This window comes from Antedon bifida, chromosome 1 (genome assembly GCF_963402885.1).
Source record: "Antedon bifida chromosome 1, ecAntBifi1.1, whole genome shotgun sequence".
Taxonomy (NCBI): domain Eukaryota; kingdom Metazoa; phylum Echinodermata; class Crinoidea; order Comatulida; family Antedonidae; genus Antedon; species Antedon bifida.
Genome location: NC_136226.1, coordinates 24,870,716 through 24,885,625, shown reverse-complemented (window position 1 = coordinate 24,885,625; position 14,910 = coordinate 24,870,716). Strand labels below are relative to the sequence as shown.

Here is a 14,910-nt window from a genome sequence, read left to right as displayed (position 1 = left end):
TATTTGTCTCATTTATGTGATCAAATTTGTTGAGTTCAGATAGGGAGTCTCAACGGACCAGATTAGTACTGCGAAGATTGCCTATGCTACACTGACCAATCCATGCAACTGACCAGGGAACCAACCTGTTGCTTGACCGACTCATTTCTGGTTTGAATACTTCCAATGTGACCTCGCTTTTGCTATGTTACCATATCACTCAGAACATACTCTTGTTTGTGTGATCGCATCTATTATCGCAAATTTCATTGTAAATCAAACAAGGTTGAGTTCAATCACGCTGACCAACCAACCTGTTGCTTGACCGACTCATTTAAAATGCCGGGTTTGAACACTTCCAATGTGACCTCGCTTTTGCTACGTTACCATATCAGTCAGAACATACCCTTGTTTGTGTGATCGCATCTATTATCGCAAAATTCATTGTAAATCAAACAAGGTTGGGGTCAAACACGCTAAAAAGTCCGTTGGATATTTCCTGTTTGTTATATCAATACTATTGATACCAAAGAATCAAATTGCACTCCTCTGAGAGTGAATCAATTGCTCGGATTGATACGACCGAATCCAATTCCACTCCTTTGAGAGTGAATCAATTGCTCAGATGATAACATTACCCAAAAGTGATTCCCATCGTCGACGTTAATGTAAAATATCATTTTGACAAAGTCTTTGAGTACTGTAGATCATCCGATATTCATTATAAGTAAATAAATGGTAAATCATTGAAACAGGTTGATCGCATCATTATACTGTAAAGCCCACTGGCTTTAGTTTGATCATTGAATGTTGACATTGGTAAAGAACATTACTGTCTGTATTTCACTCTATATTATTGTTTGTACAAGTGTTTGTTTGGTTCTACATAGTAAACTCAATAGCAGAATTTACAGAAATTGCAACATTTTGATGTAAGGTTGATTCAGTATCCATACTTATCCTGCAATGCAATAAAAAATGTATTTATTTTCAATATCAGGGATCGCATCTAATTGAAAATTGAATTTTTAAAAAGAATATATAATCATCACACTCCATATCTTCTAAAAAAAGTGCTATCCACTATTTTTCAACTTTAATATATCTGAGTTAATGTACCCAATTAGTTCAGATGTGTTTTTTTTTTTACAGTTCTTTGATTTTTGTTTAGCTGAGCTATTAACAGTTTTGTCATTTTATACATCTAAACAGGTATTATTCATTCATTATCATGATGTGATTGAGTGAGTGATGTTGCGCAAAAAAAAAAAACTAAAGATGATTACAACAAAGACATTTTCTAAAAGAAAAATGCAATGTCATCGAAAATTGAAATACAATAAACTAACAATTAGAATTCCTCTCATACACCTCATTTAGCAAAACCTTTACACCTTTTGATTGATAGTAAACATGTTACAAATTTGTCTTAATACTCCGCATCTTATACTAGAATTGATGTAATACATTATGCAAATAAGAAGAGTTTATTTGTTATTTATCTTAATAATTGCTAAAGCACTTAGCACCATGAGGCAGGCAGGTAAATGGGAGTCAGAAGAGTAATTAGAACAGGTATACCAACAGATGGTGTAATCATATGCAAACAACTTGTTTTGTGTCATTTTTAGTCCTAATTTCTTTATACACTCATTCAAGTAAAGTAACTTTTAATATATTTGCTTACATTTAAAAGAAACATAGCAGGTACAATAATATTTATGAAGAGAAAATTGGTAGTACAAAAGGCACTGAATAAAATATAAACCATATTTAAGGGAAAAATTGTTGACTGCTTCGTTGCGAATAACGTACGTGAAAACAAACAAAAGCTTGACAAAACAGATGCAATGCTAATTAGAATGAATACTATACTTTGGTCAATTTCAGTAATATGGATATAGGCATCTCACCTGTTATAAAGTGTTTCAATTCTACAGTTTTGAGTGGAGCTAATATGAATCTCTATGTATTACCATGGAGTAAAGCTTGGTATTACATTCAAATTTAGAATATGGTTTAGGTTATTTTCCTCATGACAAAAAAACAACATAACAACTAACCACACCACATCATCTTTGTAATTTCGGAATTAGTGTAGTTAAAATGTTGGGTAACACTATAATGCAGTTCCTATGGCTACCTAGTGAACCAACCCAAATTTCTACGCATACTGTGGTGCTTAAGTACTATTAAAAACCAATCACTGTACAATTTAGTTAAGTTAAGTATATATTTAGTGAATAAGCCTATGTTGGGGTACTGCAAAGAATGCTAATAGCAAATAAGAAGAGGAATTTCATTCACAAAGACAGAGTATTATAATGTCTTGAGATTGATGTTGGTTGCTAAAATTCCTAAATTTTAACTCAGGACAGTTGACAGATATTGAAAAACACACAACTCCATTTCTACTATATGTGTAAAACAAAATGGCAACACAAATAGGGAGAATATTATTTCTGAGCTAAAGATATCTACAACTAAATTAAAAAAACTAGCAAGTGACATGCTGTAAAATTGAAAACAATAAATTCACATATTAATTATGCATGGTAATCTAAGGAGTCTATAGGGAGACTTTTAAGAAGCCTAATAGAGGCAAAGAAATATGGCGTTATTAGTATCACAGACTTCAAAGATCACTGTATCTCACAGAACACCTATTTACAGCAAATTGGCTTGTTCACTGAACGAGTTACATATGATATATTAGGTATATCAAAATCTAATTCAGGTATTGAATTTAGTCATGCTTCAGTGGTCAGTAGAAATTGACCAAGAGCAAGGGATACTGTAGGAAACATAAGTATTCCTGTTAATACGCTGGTCAGATGACCCATCGGTCAAATGACAACTAATACTAGAGCTTGATTGTACACTGTTCAGCTTTGAAAATCAAGAAAGACATATGGACAAGTACTATGAATATGAAATATAAAGAATTCAAATGTTTTGAATGATACAATTTTCAATAGGAATTGTAACATTAATGTTTCATATAATCACATTTGTTGTTATTCATATCATTGCCAACATCAGATATATTTTGATTGGCACAGTTGCTGTGCGTTACAAAAAGAATCTGCTTAATTATTTCTTCACACGTAGAAAAACATTTTATTTGCCTACCATACAAAAAGTTTAGATTATATAAAGAAAATTATATAAAAAAATTAAAAACATTATCTATGCAAAACTATTAGATTTAAATCAATGCAATTAGTCAAGTTCAAAGAAAGATTTCAACAATTTGAACGATTTACATAATCTAATGAGTTGAGATAGATAGGCACTTTGAATGCTTATATTGATTTCTACATCACCTTTGTTTCATATTCGTATACGTTTCATTTTGAGTCAGAGATAAATACATTTATTGCTGCTTCTTAATATGTTTGCAAGGAATTTATTCTTTTGGATATAAGGTAACCTCATTTTGTAATTGATTATCTTGAAAATGAACATTGATTTATTATATTTAAGAGATACTTTCAGACAAAACTAAGTACGGAGTTAAGTTATTCTAAATTCATTACAGTTTCTCATAAAAATTGTACTTCCATAAGGATTTCTTTTAGTATAAATATGCTAATAATAAATCACAGAGTTTACAAACAATTTGAAGTTTTTGAATACTAGACACTAGGCTAGTCAGTTTAGATTTCACTAGCCCATAATAGTAGAATCATAATTTGAAGTGTTTGAATACTAGAAACTAGGCTAATCAGTTTAGATTTCACTAGCCCATATTATTTGAAGTGTTTGAATACTAGACACTAGGCTAATCAGTTTAGATTTCACTAGCCCATATTATTTGAAGTGTTTGAATACTAGACACTAGGCTAGTCAGTTTAGATTTCACTAGCCCATAATAGTAGAATCACAATTTGAAGTGTATACTAGACACTAGGCTAGTCAGTTTAGATTTCACTAGCCCATAATAGTAGAATCACAATTTGAAGTGTTTGTATATTAGACACTAGGCTAGTCAGTTTAGATTTCACTAGCCCATATTATTTGAAGTGTATACTAGACACTAGGCTAGTCAGTTTAGATTTTACTATAGGCAATAATAGTAGTATCAATCTTAAAATCAAATATTTCAACCATGTGCTTATTTTCTAGAGAGAGTTTATGAACATTACATAGACTTCTGTGGACAACTTAATCATTCCGTAACAAGTGTCCTTCTTGATTTAATAGGGCTTCGGAGTGACCTTTTAGATATAAACAAAGTATTTAATAGAATTCTATGCAAATTATGTGCACACATTTTAAATGTTAACTGGTAGAGTTTTCACAAGTAGCTGACTAGATTTGAGGATGTTCTCTGGTGCCAGCAGTATGTTCAGGGAGCCTACACATTTTGTGAACACGGTCATAAACAAACATTCTTAATTCCTCTGACTTTGGGAGTCTAATTGGGAATCTGGTAAACTAAGAATACTAACATAGTGATACACTATCATCGGTATCATTACTAATTACAGCAGTACGGCATGATTCTCCAGGGACAATGATTATGTGTTTGATATGCAGAAATAATGTGTACCTTGGCTTCAAGATCAAATATAATATGTATCAATTATTGTCTACAAATTTAAGTTAGCCAACTTTTTCTCAAATATCTAAAATTCATGTATATACAAAATGGAATTATCTCCTTTAATGTAACAGTTCATTATTAATATGTCAAAATTACAGACAGTTCTACATCGTTTAACAAGAAAGCCAAATTCAATGTTTTTTTTAATTATTCATTTAACTCTTGTTAAACATAAAATTAATTTCATATTGTATCATCACTTTTAAATAAAATTTTCACTTAAGTCAAAATAAGTACTATAATAGGTTTAAATGAATTCTATGTTAAACTAAATTTAAACGTCAAAAATGCAATAATAACGATAATGACAAAAATGAGTTTCATGTCAAAGAGCACCAAACCAAATTTTCTTTCTCCAAATCTATAAATTCCTCCTATTATTTCTCTCTATGAATAACTATGATTATGGACGATTTACCGTAAAAGTTATACCTAATGATAACAAATAGCTTATTTACAAGCTACTGACATTATTTTATCATTTTGATTGCCCTACAATAACATAGCACCATTCACTTATTCTCTTCAGTCTCACTATCATCCTCCTTATATAAACAATAAAAACCAGATCTAGCATCATGTAATAGCAATATGTCCCTATGAATAAGTAGAATACTAATGGAGTATGTTATTCTAAGATGTAAAGAGCTTTTAATGTCAACCTTAGACATTGATGAGCGCAACTGCAAACTGTTAAAATGTCAAAAGGCCTCTTCATTTAATGTTAACATACATTATCTAATGTTAGCATTATCTATAATACCAAATTCAAGGTTATTTGATACTTCATTCTCTATGCTCTGATTGAGTATATTGAGGGCGCTGTTGTTATAGATAACAATACTAATATTGTACCTCAACCAGTCCATGTTTTTGTTTGACCTGTTACGATTATGAAAATGTGACATTTTAAAGCGCTATGAATTCAATAACAATGCTTTTGCATAGGTATGTATGCAAAGATATAGCTTTGGGCGATGGCAAGTCTAACTCGGATCAGATTCTTTTTACCATGTCCAGACGGTGTGGTTTTTTAAGAAAAGCTAGGATAAAGGCCACATGCCTTTATAAACACAGACCTCACAACTTTGAAAAATGAAATATCAGGATGCTTTATGAAACTATAGAGGGCGCTATAATAATACATCAAACCATAGAGGATGATATGAAAAACCTACAAATATTGGCATCAATAGTGCATTCCTAAAGCAAAAAATGTTTTGGCAACTCATTATTTCACTTATTAAATGCATGAATGGATTATAAACATTATACCGACCGATATTAGTATGTTTTCTATTCTCTTATCAATATCTAGAGTAGTGGAAATAATATGTATACATATTGGGAGAGAAATTGCATTTTAGCGGGAGGGGTTGGAAATTACTCAAAATCTTGGGAGACTCCCGCCATTATCGGGAGAGTTGGGAGGTCTGTAAACATCACAACCCGTGCGAACAGACCATAAGCAAGGATATAATATAAAAGGATTTAAACTATAAACTAATTTCTTCATGACTAGATAAACCACTTGCTCTTGCTAAGTGAATACTCGGAAGATTCAATTGTAAATTTAGTTATAGATGAGATAACAAGACATAGCAGTGGTTCATCAAATATCACTAATAAAATAATCATTATGTAGTATAGTTGACATTCAAATCAAACCTCTCTTGGGATACTGTATGTTTTTCAGTCAAAGTCAGTTAAAATTTACCATCTTCCATCCTCAACAAATGTACGTGTATGTTTGTTATAAGTTGATGTGAACAACCATTACAATCACCTGACTTTACCAGAATGTGAATGTTTAGTTCATTGATAAATTGACCAAACATGCATTGTTTATAATGCTTGTCAATGAATTCTATTTACGTCAATATGTGAGTTAAAAAATCTGTCAAGATATGATATATACACAGTAGGGCCTGTTTCTTTAGGCATTGCATGTGATTTTTTTTTTCTAAAGCTCCGTCTTCACTATAAAAAATGTGATGTGCCCATATATGGACATGATGATGTCATATCACTACCATAGTTGGGCATATTACGACCATACTTGGGCACATCACACTTTTTTGTCAAACTAGTTTGATAGTGTAGACAGAGCTTTATCTCTGGCCAGGAAAAATGGGGCAGGGTTTAAAAAACTGATAAAAAATATCCAATTTAAATTTCCAATAAAGATAAACAACCTGAGAACTCGGATACATTCTAAACAATTATTGTATCTGTAAACATTCTCATGTTTGTCGTCGATAACAGAAAATGCTTTTTGTCTTTCTAAACAAGGATAATTATATTATAAAATTCTGTGAAATATAAATTAAATATAAATGCGATATAAATTTTCCAAAAAAAAAAATTTATAATGTTGGAGTGACATTTTCCAGCACATTACCGCATCTACATGTGCAGCAAATATTGCGCTTCATTAGTCATAACCTAATTTCTCTAATGGTTAATTATCTACAGGGGGTTGAAAATATCCAAAGAATCCAATAATCTACTTCTAACATAATCCATTACAAAAATAAGTAGGCCAAATTACAAATTAATTTTTTAAGGGGACAAATGGATTTTAAAATAAGAAACTCATCTTTAGGGAAAATCTAAGTAGGTAATTTTAGTCACTTATTTTTAGCTTCATTTCTCAATAAAATTGTTTACTGATGGGTATTCAAATACAGACAATTAAAATCACTGAAAAATTATTTAAAACAGGCCACATAGAGACTTTTCCCAGACACAGCTTGGGATTTACTCTGGGCTAGATGTGATACGTTTTTGGTGTCATATTGCCGATAGTTAGGGGCATGTGGCGCAGTGTTTTGGACATTAAATTAATGATTGTGAGATCATAGGCACTTTTCTTACGTTACCTCTCTCCACCCAGGAGTACAAATTGGTACCTGGTAAGGTCAGAACACAACTTTGCGCCGATTAGTAGCTGCATTATAGGAGTACTTGTTTGATAAAAAAAATTGACTGGGCTAATAATATGTACAGCACTTAGAGGTTTCACAACATTAGGTGCTTTTAAAGCCAACAGCGTTGTACGAAAATTAAAGTTCATCTGACGATGCAAAAACTACACAACGCAGACAGCACCGACGAGTCACAATGTTTTGTCGGCCTCGTCATAACATACTGTCTAAGTTGGCCTTTATAAATCCAGGATATTGTTATTATTATTATAGTTGACACTAAAAAATAAATAGGCTTTTCAAGAAGATCATAATATTGTAGAGAGCACCGCCAGACCTGAAGTAAAAAGAGAACCAATAGTCAACAAGCTCTTACATCATTCAATGCAATCATTGTTTACTTACCTGGATGGAAGACATTAACCCATTAGCCATTTTTGATAGTTTTCCAGCAACCTGTGTGACGCCCTCTTTCATACTGTCTTTAACTGCCCCCATATCTGGACCTCCTGGATCACGTCGACTACTTGAACCACCATGGAAGTAATCATCGCTTGATATACTTGCACTTCCTTCAAATCTTGTCATATTTGCTTTCTCCTATAAAATATAAATGTTAACGAATTGAAAAAGTACGCCTGATTCACATAGATAATGTTTGTCCTCCAACCTCTGTACTATAGTTAAGTCTCTATCTTTTTTTTATTTCATATGCATCCAAGCAAGCACAAATTCGCCAATTACAGGATGGATAAATTATTATAAACTAAGTCTCATTTGAGGCTTAGGGTGTGGAGTTGAAAGAGTTGTGAGTTACAACCCTGGCACTAGGTCAGGATTGAACCTTGTGATTGGAAGGCAAGCACGTTAACCACGAAGCTACAGCTTCACTACCATATGATAAAATGTTTTGTAATTCAGAAATAAAAACATTTTTTCTCAGCTAAGAGAATATAAAACCATATGGATATAGGAATAGGTACAACTCTCAAAACGAGCTTACATTTTCATGAGCTCACAAACGTGAAAGACAGATAAATGTAAAATTTGTGACAAAACAAATTTATCAGCAACACATCTGCATTATTTGCACGTAAAATATAATTACTGTAAGTAATATAGAAATAAATATGCACAAATTTTTGTGGTTTAACATGTAAGGCTACTTGAATTCTTTGTGTATTTGTAGATTTATTGAGATCGACATCAGAGAGGCTGATTACAATAAACAAATTATTAATATGGTATTTTTAAAAGAAAATATTGATGATTATAAATGAAAAAGATCACCTTTATGACATAAATTAAATAGTAAGTGAGGAAAAAAAAATCTTGTAGTTTACATTGAACAATGATAATACTGTAACAATTATTCTGTTTTCTAAATGCTGAGAAATGTCAAGGTGAAAAATCAAAGGCATTTTTGTTTTCATTTAAATTTATCACAAAAAAAGCGATTATTATTCATACAAAATTGAACATTACTAGCTAATCAGACAAGGTCTAATAACCAACAGAAGGGTTTGAAATTAGTTATTAGTACAATAATTAAAATAGAAAAATCTGTGTTGTCTACTATGCTATATGTATGCTGTCAAAACTTTGTTGACAAAAGGCTTTTGAAGCTAGAAGATAAATTACCATGAAGATCAGACTGTATACAATTATAATTTGTCACGTCATGCATCAAATGGTGTAGTACTGATATAATTAAAAGCCTTAAACATGATACAGTATTAATATATTATGGAATGACGATGATGTCACAATCATTTTTTTAAAAATTAGTAGAATTTACACCATTTTTTGCATAAAACTATATGAATGATATTAAATATTTTCAATATATGAATTAAATATTAGGCCTACATCTGGAGCGATGATGTACATTTTTGAGAACCATTGATGTACACTTACTAGAGGGTAAGTGAGCAAAGAAAATGCACCTTCTAGTGGTAAAGATTGTCCAATTATTTCCAAGGGCTACCGTCCTAGTTTTGTATTCTTAGTAAATTCATTGGTGAATTAAAAGGGATATATAATGTGCATACACAACACCACATTCCTTTTAACATAATCAATTCATTACAGCAATATTTGTTTTCGGCCTTTGTTGGTAATATTAATAATGGATTTCTTTCATCATTGTAATTGCCGCCTTTAAGCCCTATTCATTCTTGCATTAGTTTATATTAATTTACTCGTCAGTATAATCTTATATTGATGTATCATCAGTCTTCTTCATCATGATACTTAGAAGGATTACATTTTTTTAAGAATCGAAAATGATATGTAATTGGTTCTTATACATGTATGGTTCAGAATATAAGTTGTTGCAAGTATTTGGAGAGAATGCGACACCATGTGGAAACACGTTACAGACAGGCCCATTACTACAGATACTAAAAGCCTAACCATATACTATTGAAATCCATGTAAATGACTGGTTATGTATTATACGTCTTAACTACCACTTGTTTTATTTTGATTTAGGAGCAGATGTACGAAGATTTAGCTAAACGGTGTGAGCTGCACTTTCAGAAATACTTGGAAATACTATTCTGTGAAAATTACCCTTTTAAAAATAACTGTTAATTGATTTATTTGTAGTAAACACATACACTTACATCTATTTTATCACCTCCAAAGAACTGATCTGATGAAATTGACTTGGCATTACCATATTTTTTGTTTAAATCTCCAGCTGGCTCCGAAACATGAACAGGTTCCTTTCGACTTCGACTGGTTTTGCTGAACCTAGAATAAAACATAAAAATAAAAAACGCATTGGTTTGGAGTTTCATACGCCATTGCTAATGAAATTTATGACTATTCTGGTCTTAGAAAAAAGTTCATTGCTTTGAGGTAGACAAGAAGTACACTCACTGCTGAATATGTGTTTAATGGTCACTGTAATTATACACTACTTACAACACTTTATCAATCTAACATGGTAAGCTCTGATAGGATTTAAATGCGTTATCCATCAAAGTATACTGTAAATGCCACTCTTCACGAGTAAAGAACACTTAATATGTTTCACCTCCTAATACGGTATTAGTCATAGCATAGATATCTTTATACAACATAGTCAATGCCCTTGGGTATGTCTCGCACTCACAATGCCTTGTTTTGGGGAAAGTGTGGTTTTTAAAATGCATTTTGAAGTTAATTATAACTAGGAAATGGTTTGTTTAGGGTTGACTGTAAGATTATTTGGTTGACATTTTAGAAAGTTTACATCTTGTTTTTAATTTGTGTTTGAAATACCAAAGTTTATAATTTGAATGTCTCGATATAAGCTCACCTCAAGGTATCCTTAGCATGTTGTTATACATAATCCATAGACATATATAAGAACTACATGGCAAACTTTAACAACTCAAAAAGATACATGATATGGTTGCAACACATTGGCCAATCAGATAAAGTCTTGCGCCTAACTATTTCAGCAGCGCATGTTGAGCATATCAATACCATAACACATTATTATCCGATTCTTGTATGAAAAAATTGATATACTAAGTAAAGGTGGCCATTTTAAAGAGTCTCTAACTTGTTGGTATCAGTTCAGTGTCACCTTGTTGGCTCTCTAGTTGTTATAGTATGTCTATAATATAATCATACTTAAAGGTTGAGGGCTGTATACTTGGTAAAACTCTCAACATCAAATCAGGGATGCTTGAGAGGCCTGTAATAAGCCCACCATAATCCCTACAATAAGCCCATCATAATCCCATGAACCCTTCTAGATGCAATAATATAACATATTTAAAGACCCATTCCCTATAATTGTTGTCTTAGATGTACGTTTTATGGTAATTTATGATAAAAAGAGAGAAACAATGCACTACCTAGTAGCTTGCGATGAATGTCCTCTTGCGTACGGCCTAGCCTAGCTGGGCTTAGCTTTATAGGCCTAGCAGCTGGTAAGCAACATTAACATACGAACATCGTATGCTAGCTATAGGCCTAGCCTGACGTTTTGTACAGTAGTTGCTGCATTAATTGTCTTTCTGTTTTTGCCAGAATCCGTAATACAGATTGGGGGAAACCCGGTATTTTTCGCTTTTCGATTCGTTCATTTATTTTGGCCTTCACGATCGATCGAAAGTAGGTGAATCACAGAAGAAAAACTAAAATATCAATATGCACGCAATGCATGTTGGGATTCATAGCAGGCCGCTAAAATTATTAGAATCAACTTATTTTTCACATTTTTAACCGATTAAAGACGAAAAAAGTTATTGCAATAGGACCATATAGCATTTATTTTTACATTAAATGTAGTTCGTGACCTTAAATTAGATCTAAAAAAATGTAGCGAATGGGACTTTAATGTCCGATATAGGCACGATTCGATAAAATATTTAAAATCAATAAAATAAAAACATTATGTTTATGAAACAGAAAACAACCAATTTGCACTTTACAATTTGCACTTTATATAGAACATTCTAATTGGTAATTATTTGTTCAACTTGAGCAGTAACCGTGGCAATAATTTCTAAATATATCTCCTTATGGTAAATTATTCTATGGTTTGGACAAGGTTTAGAGTGATTGGATCGGTAATTACATTAACAAATTTCATATTTGCATTTCATAATGGCCAATTTCAGGACCGTGGGACTAATTTAGCACATGTTGCTCGTCACAAAACTTCTTACAATAAATAACGGTTCATCAAGGGCTGATTAGAAAAATCTACCATTCATGATTTTAAATTCTATACACGATCAAGAAACTGTCTGGGTACTTTAAAAAACTATACAAAAATATACTATACACTATGTATCGATTTTCTTTCGGTGTCAAATATTGTTTTTAAACAAAAATAAAATAATTTAGTGACACCAGTGGTGTAACGCAGAAGCCCGAGGCCCTGGTTTAGGAACCCTAATTGGCTCACCAACGCTGGAGGCTTTGGCCGTTTTTAGCCTTTTTTTGACATATTTTAATGCCTTTTTTTTCCTCTGGGTACTGCTCCAGAGAGTGCTCATAGCCGTTAAGCCACTGAGTGACACCGTATTACTGAGTTCAGAGGAAAACATATTTGGTTTGTGCCGTGTACATAAAACTGTTCCTGAACATGTGGTAGTAAAATCCACAGAATTATACAAACTCACCCAGACTCAATTGGCATAACCTTATCGTAAGTTTTTGGCTTTGTAGAAGTTCTATCAATGATTTCCCATTCACTATCCTTAGATTTATAATTGTCGTCATCATCTTCATCATCATCATCATAGTTACGGGAACTCTTGCTGGAATAACCCCTAGCACACAAAAATAAAATCTCATGGTCAGAAGCAAGAGTTTCATAAGTAGTTATTCTCGTAAGAAAAACAAATATTTGTTTCTCTTATATATTTCTCAATGTCTGACATACATACCCTCGTCTCAATGGTTTTTAACCATATACGACATTCCTATTTAAATACCAGTTGGTTATGATGAAAATATATTGCATGGCTGCAGTAAATCTATTGTGTTCCCAGCAAACAATAGAAGTTGACACAAATAATAAACTTAACTTAAAACAGGGGCAACTTAGCCAGAGCTTGATGTTTATCTAGTTGAATTCAATATTTGCAATAAGTTATTAATTATCATACTAAAGCTTAAACGTCAACACGCTTAATAGTACTGTACTTATTATTGTCACTTATTCTATACATATATACTTAGCAGTACTTATTCATGTTTTAATAAATTCAGTTTATAAAGTTAGAAACCTAATACAGTGGAACCTCTGTTAAGGGGACACTTTCAGGGCCCAACAAAGGATGGACTCTACCATTATAAGATGACTGATATAGTGTCAATTATCTATAAAACACTACACACAATCAAACTTTTTATGTTTTTTATACATAAATGTATTAGGTGCATTAGATAAAAATTGGGATATAGACTTAGCTTGGTTTAAATGGCGTGCTAGGTAATAGATAAGGACAACCACCATCAATGCATAGGATATTGGTATTAAATGTGGTAGCAGGTATATGATAGAAAATGATTGTTGAAAATGTGTGAATAAGAAATGAAAAATCTTGCAAATTGGTAAATATTAAAAATCGAAAGAGCTCCACCACCAACAAGCACTATCAAATTATTCTATAACGTTTGCCTATTTTCCATAAAATTGCTATGTTGCCAAACACTATAGAAAACTGTAATATCTGACTTTATAAAAATAAAGATGTTACGGTCCAAAAACATTTTTTTAATCTACATAAATCATCAAATATAATTTCTAATTACACAATTCATTAAAATTTGAATTCAGATTTGGTTTATAAATAAATGACCACAGAATGACATTGGTCCAGGGAATAGTGAACTCACTCTTCCCTGATTGAACAAAGGTAAAGCATAGCAATTTTATGGAAACCAGGCTATTTAGGAAAGAGAGAACAAGAAACAAGATGAAGGAACAATAAACCAAGTATTTTTATTTCCTTTATTTAAATATAACGGCGGCATTTAGGTCAAAAGCAATAGACAGTTTATATTAAAATAGGGTAAATACTGTAGATAATTCTTAAATTCTAATGGCTATATTGCATCGTATCTCAACAAATTTAACTGCGCAAACACTTAAAACTTGTTTGTATTGATTTTAAATAGTTTTAAACATAAGAATTTTGTATGGTTCTCACAGGAAACGCAGTTGCTGAGCCAGAAAATTGGGAATTTATTTGCCAGTTAAATTTTGTGTGTCAATGTTGCAAAATAGCCAAATGTTTCCATAAAATTGCTATAAAGTATTGTTAAACATTGTATTGTAAAATACTTTAGATGTTTCCATAAAATCGCTATACTTGTGAAATGAAAGGTCACTTCTGATTTTACTATTATAATAAAAAGTATATTTGCATATTCAAAGGCCATTGCTGGCTGCTGATTGGTCAGACATGATAATGTGTTACAAAAATTACCATAATTTATCTTTAACAAAGTCTGATATGGCTAATTGCTCAATCCATTCACAAATAACAACCATAATTCTGGAATTTCTGATGATAAAACTTACAAAACTATGCGTGCCGCAATATGAACAAAACGTTCTATAGCGATGGCATAGCAATTCTATGAAAACTAGGCATTATATCAGCAATTAGTGCACTGACATTTAAATCTCTCAGGTACACTATACCCATTTACAAGAGAAAAGCAATATAATAAAATATTGTACTAAAGATAACCCCTTATGCTCGAGTTTTAGTATCAACACAGCTAAGTAAACTTGTTATACATGCACTTAATAGTACCTGTAGTATTCTTATGAGACAGCTGTACTAAAACAAATACTGTACATGTATTCAATTTGTATCTAGTTAAAATTTGAGTAATTTAGCCCAATTTTGGAACATGTTAAGAACAAATATA

The 14,910-nt window shown here is 31.9% G+C and overlaps 1 protein-coding gene across 3 annotated transcripts in view; it reads right to left on the bottom strand.

The window, feature by feature from the left end:
• Positions 1-14,910, bottom strand: part of LOC144847367 (ADP-ribosylation factor GTPase-activating protein 2-like) — a 53,195-nt gene that overhangs the window by 28,672 nt on the left and 9,613 nt on the right. For 2 of the 3 annotated variants that reach the window (XM_078703670.1, XM_078703688.1), the window contains 4 exons: positions 12,645-12,794; positions 10,143-10,272; positions 7,921-8,115; positions 756-940 (listed from right to left, as the gene is read on the bottom strand). In XM_078703670.1, coding sequence (XP_078559796.1) covers positions 923-940; positions 7,921-8,115; positions 10,143-10,272; positions 12,645-12,794 — 493 coding nt within the window. In that variant the 3' untranslated portion in view covers positions 756-922. Of the gene's footprint in view, positions 1-755; positions 941-7,920; positions 8,116-10,142; positions 10,273-12,644; positions 12,795-14,910 lie in introns of those variants that run through there. The other variant, XM_078703678.1, reaches the window with a different exon arrangement.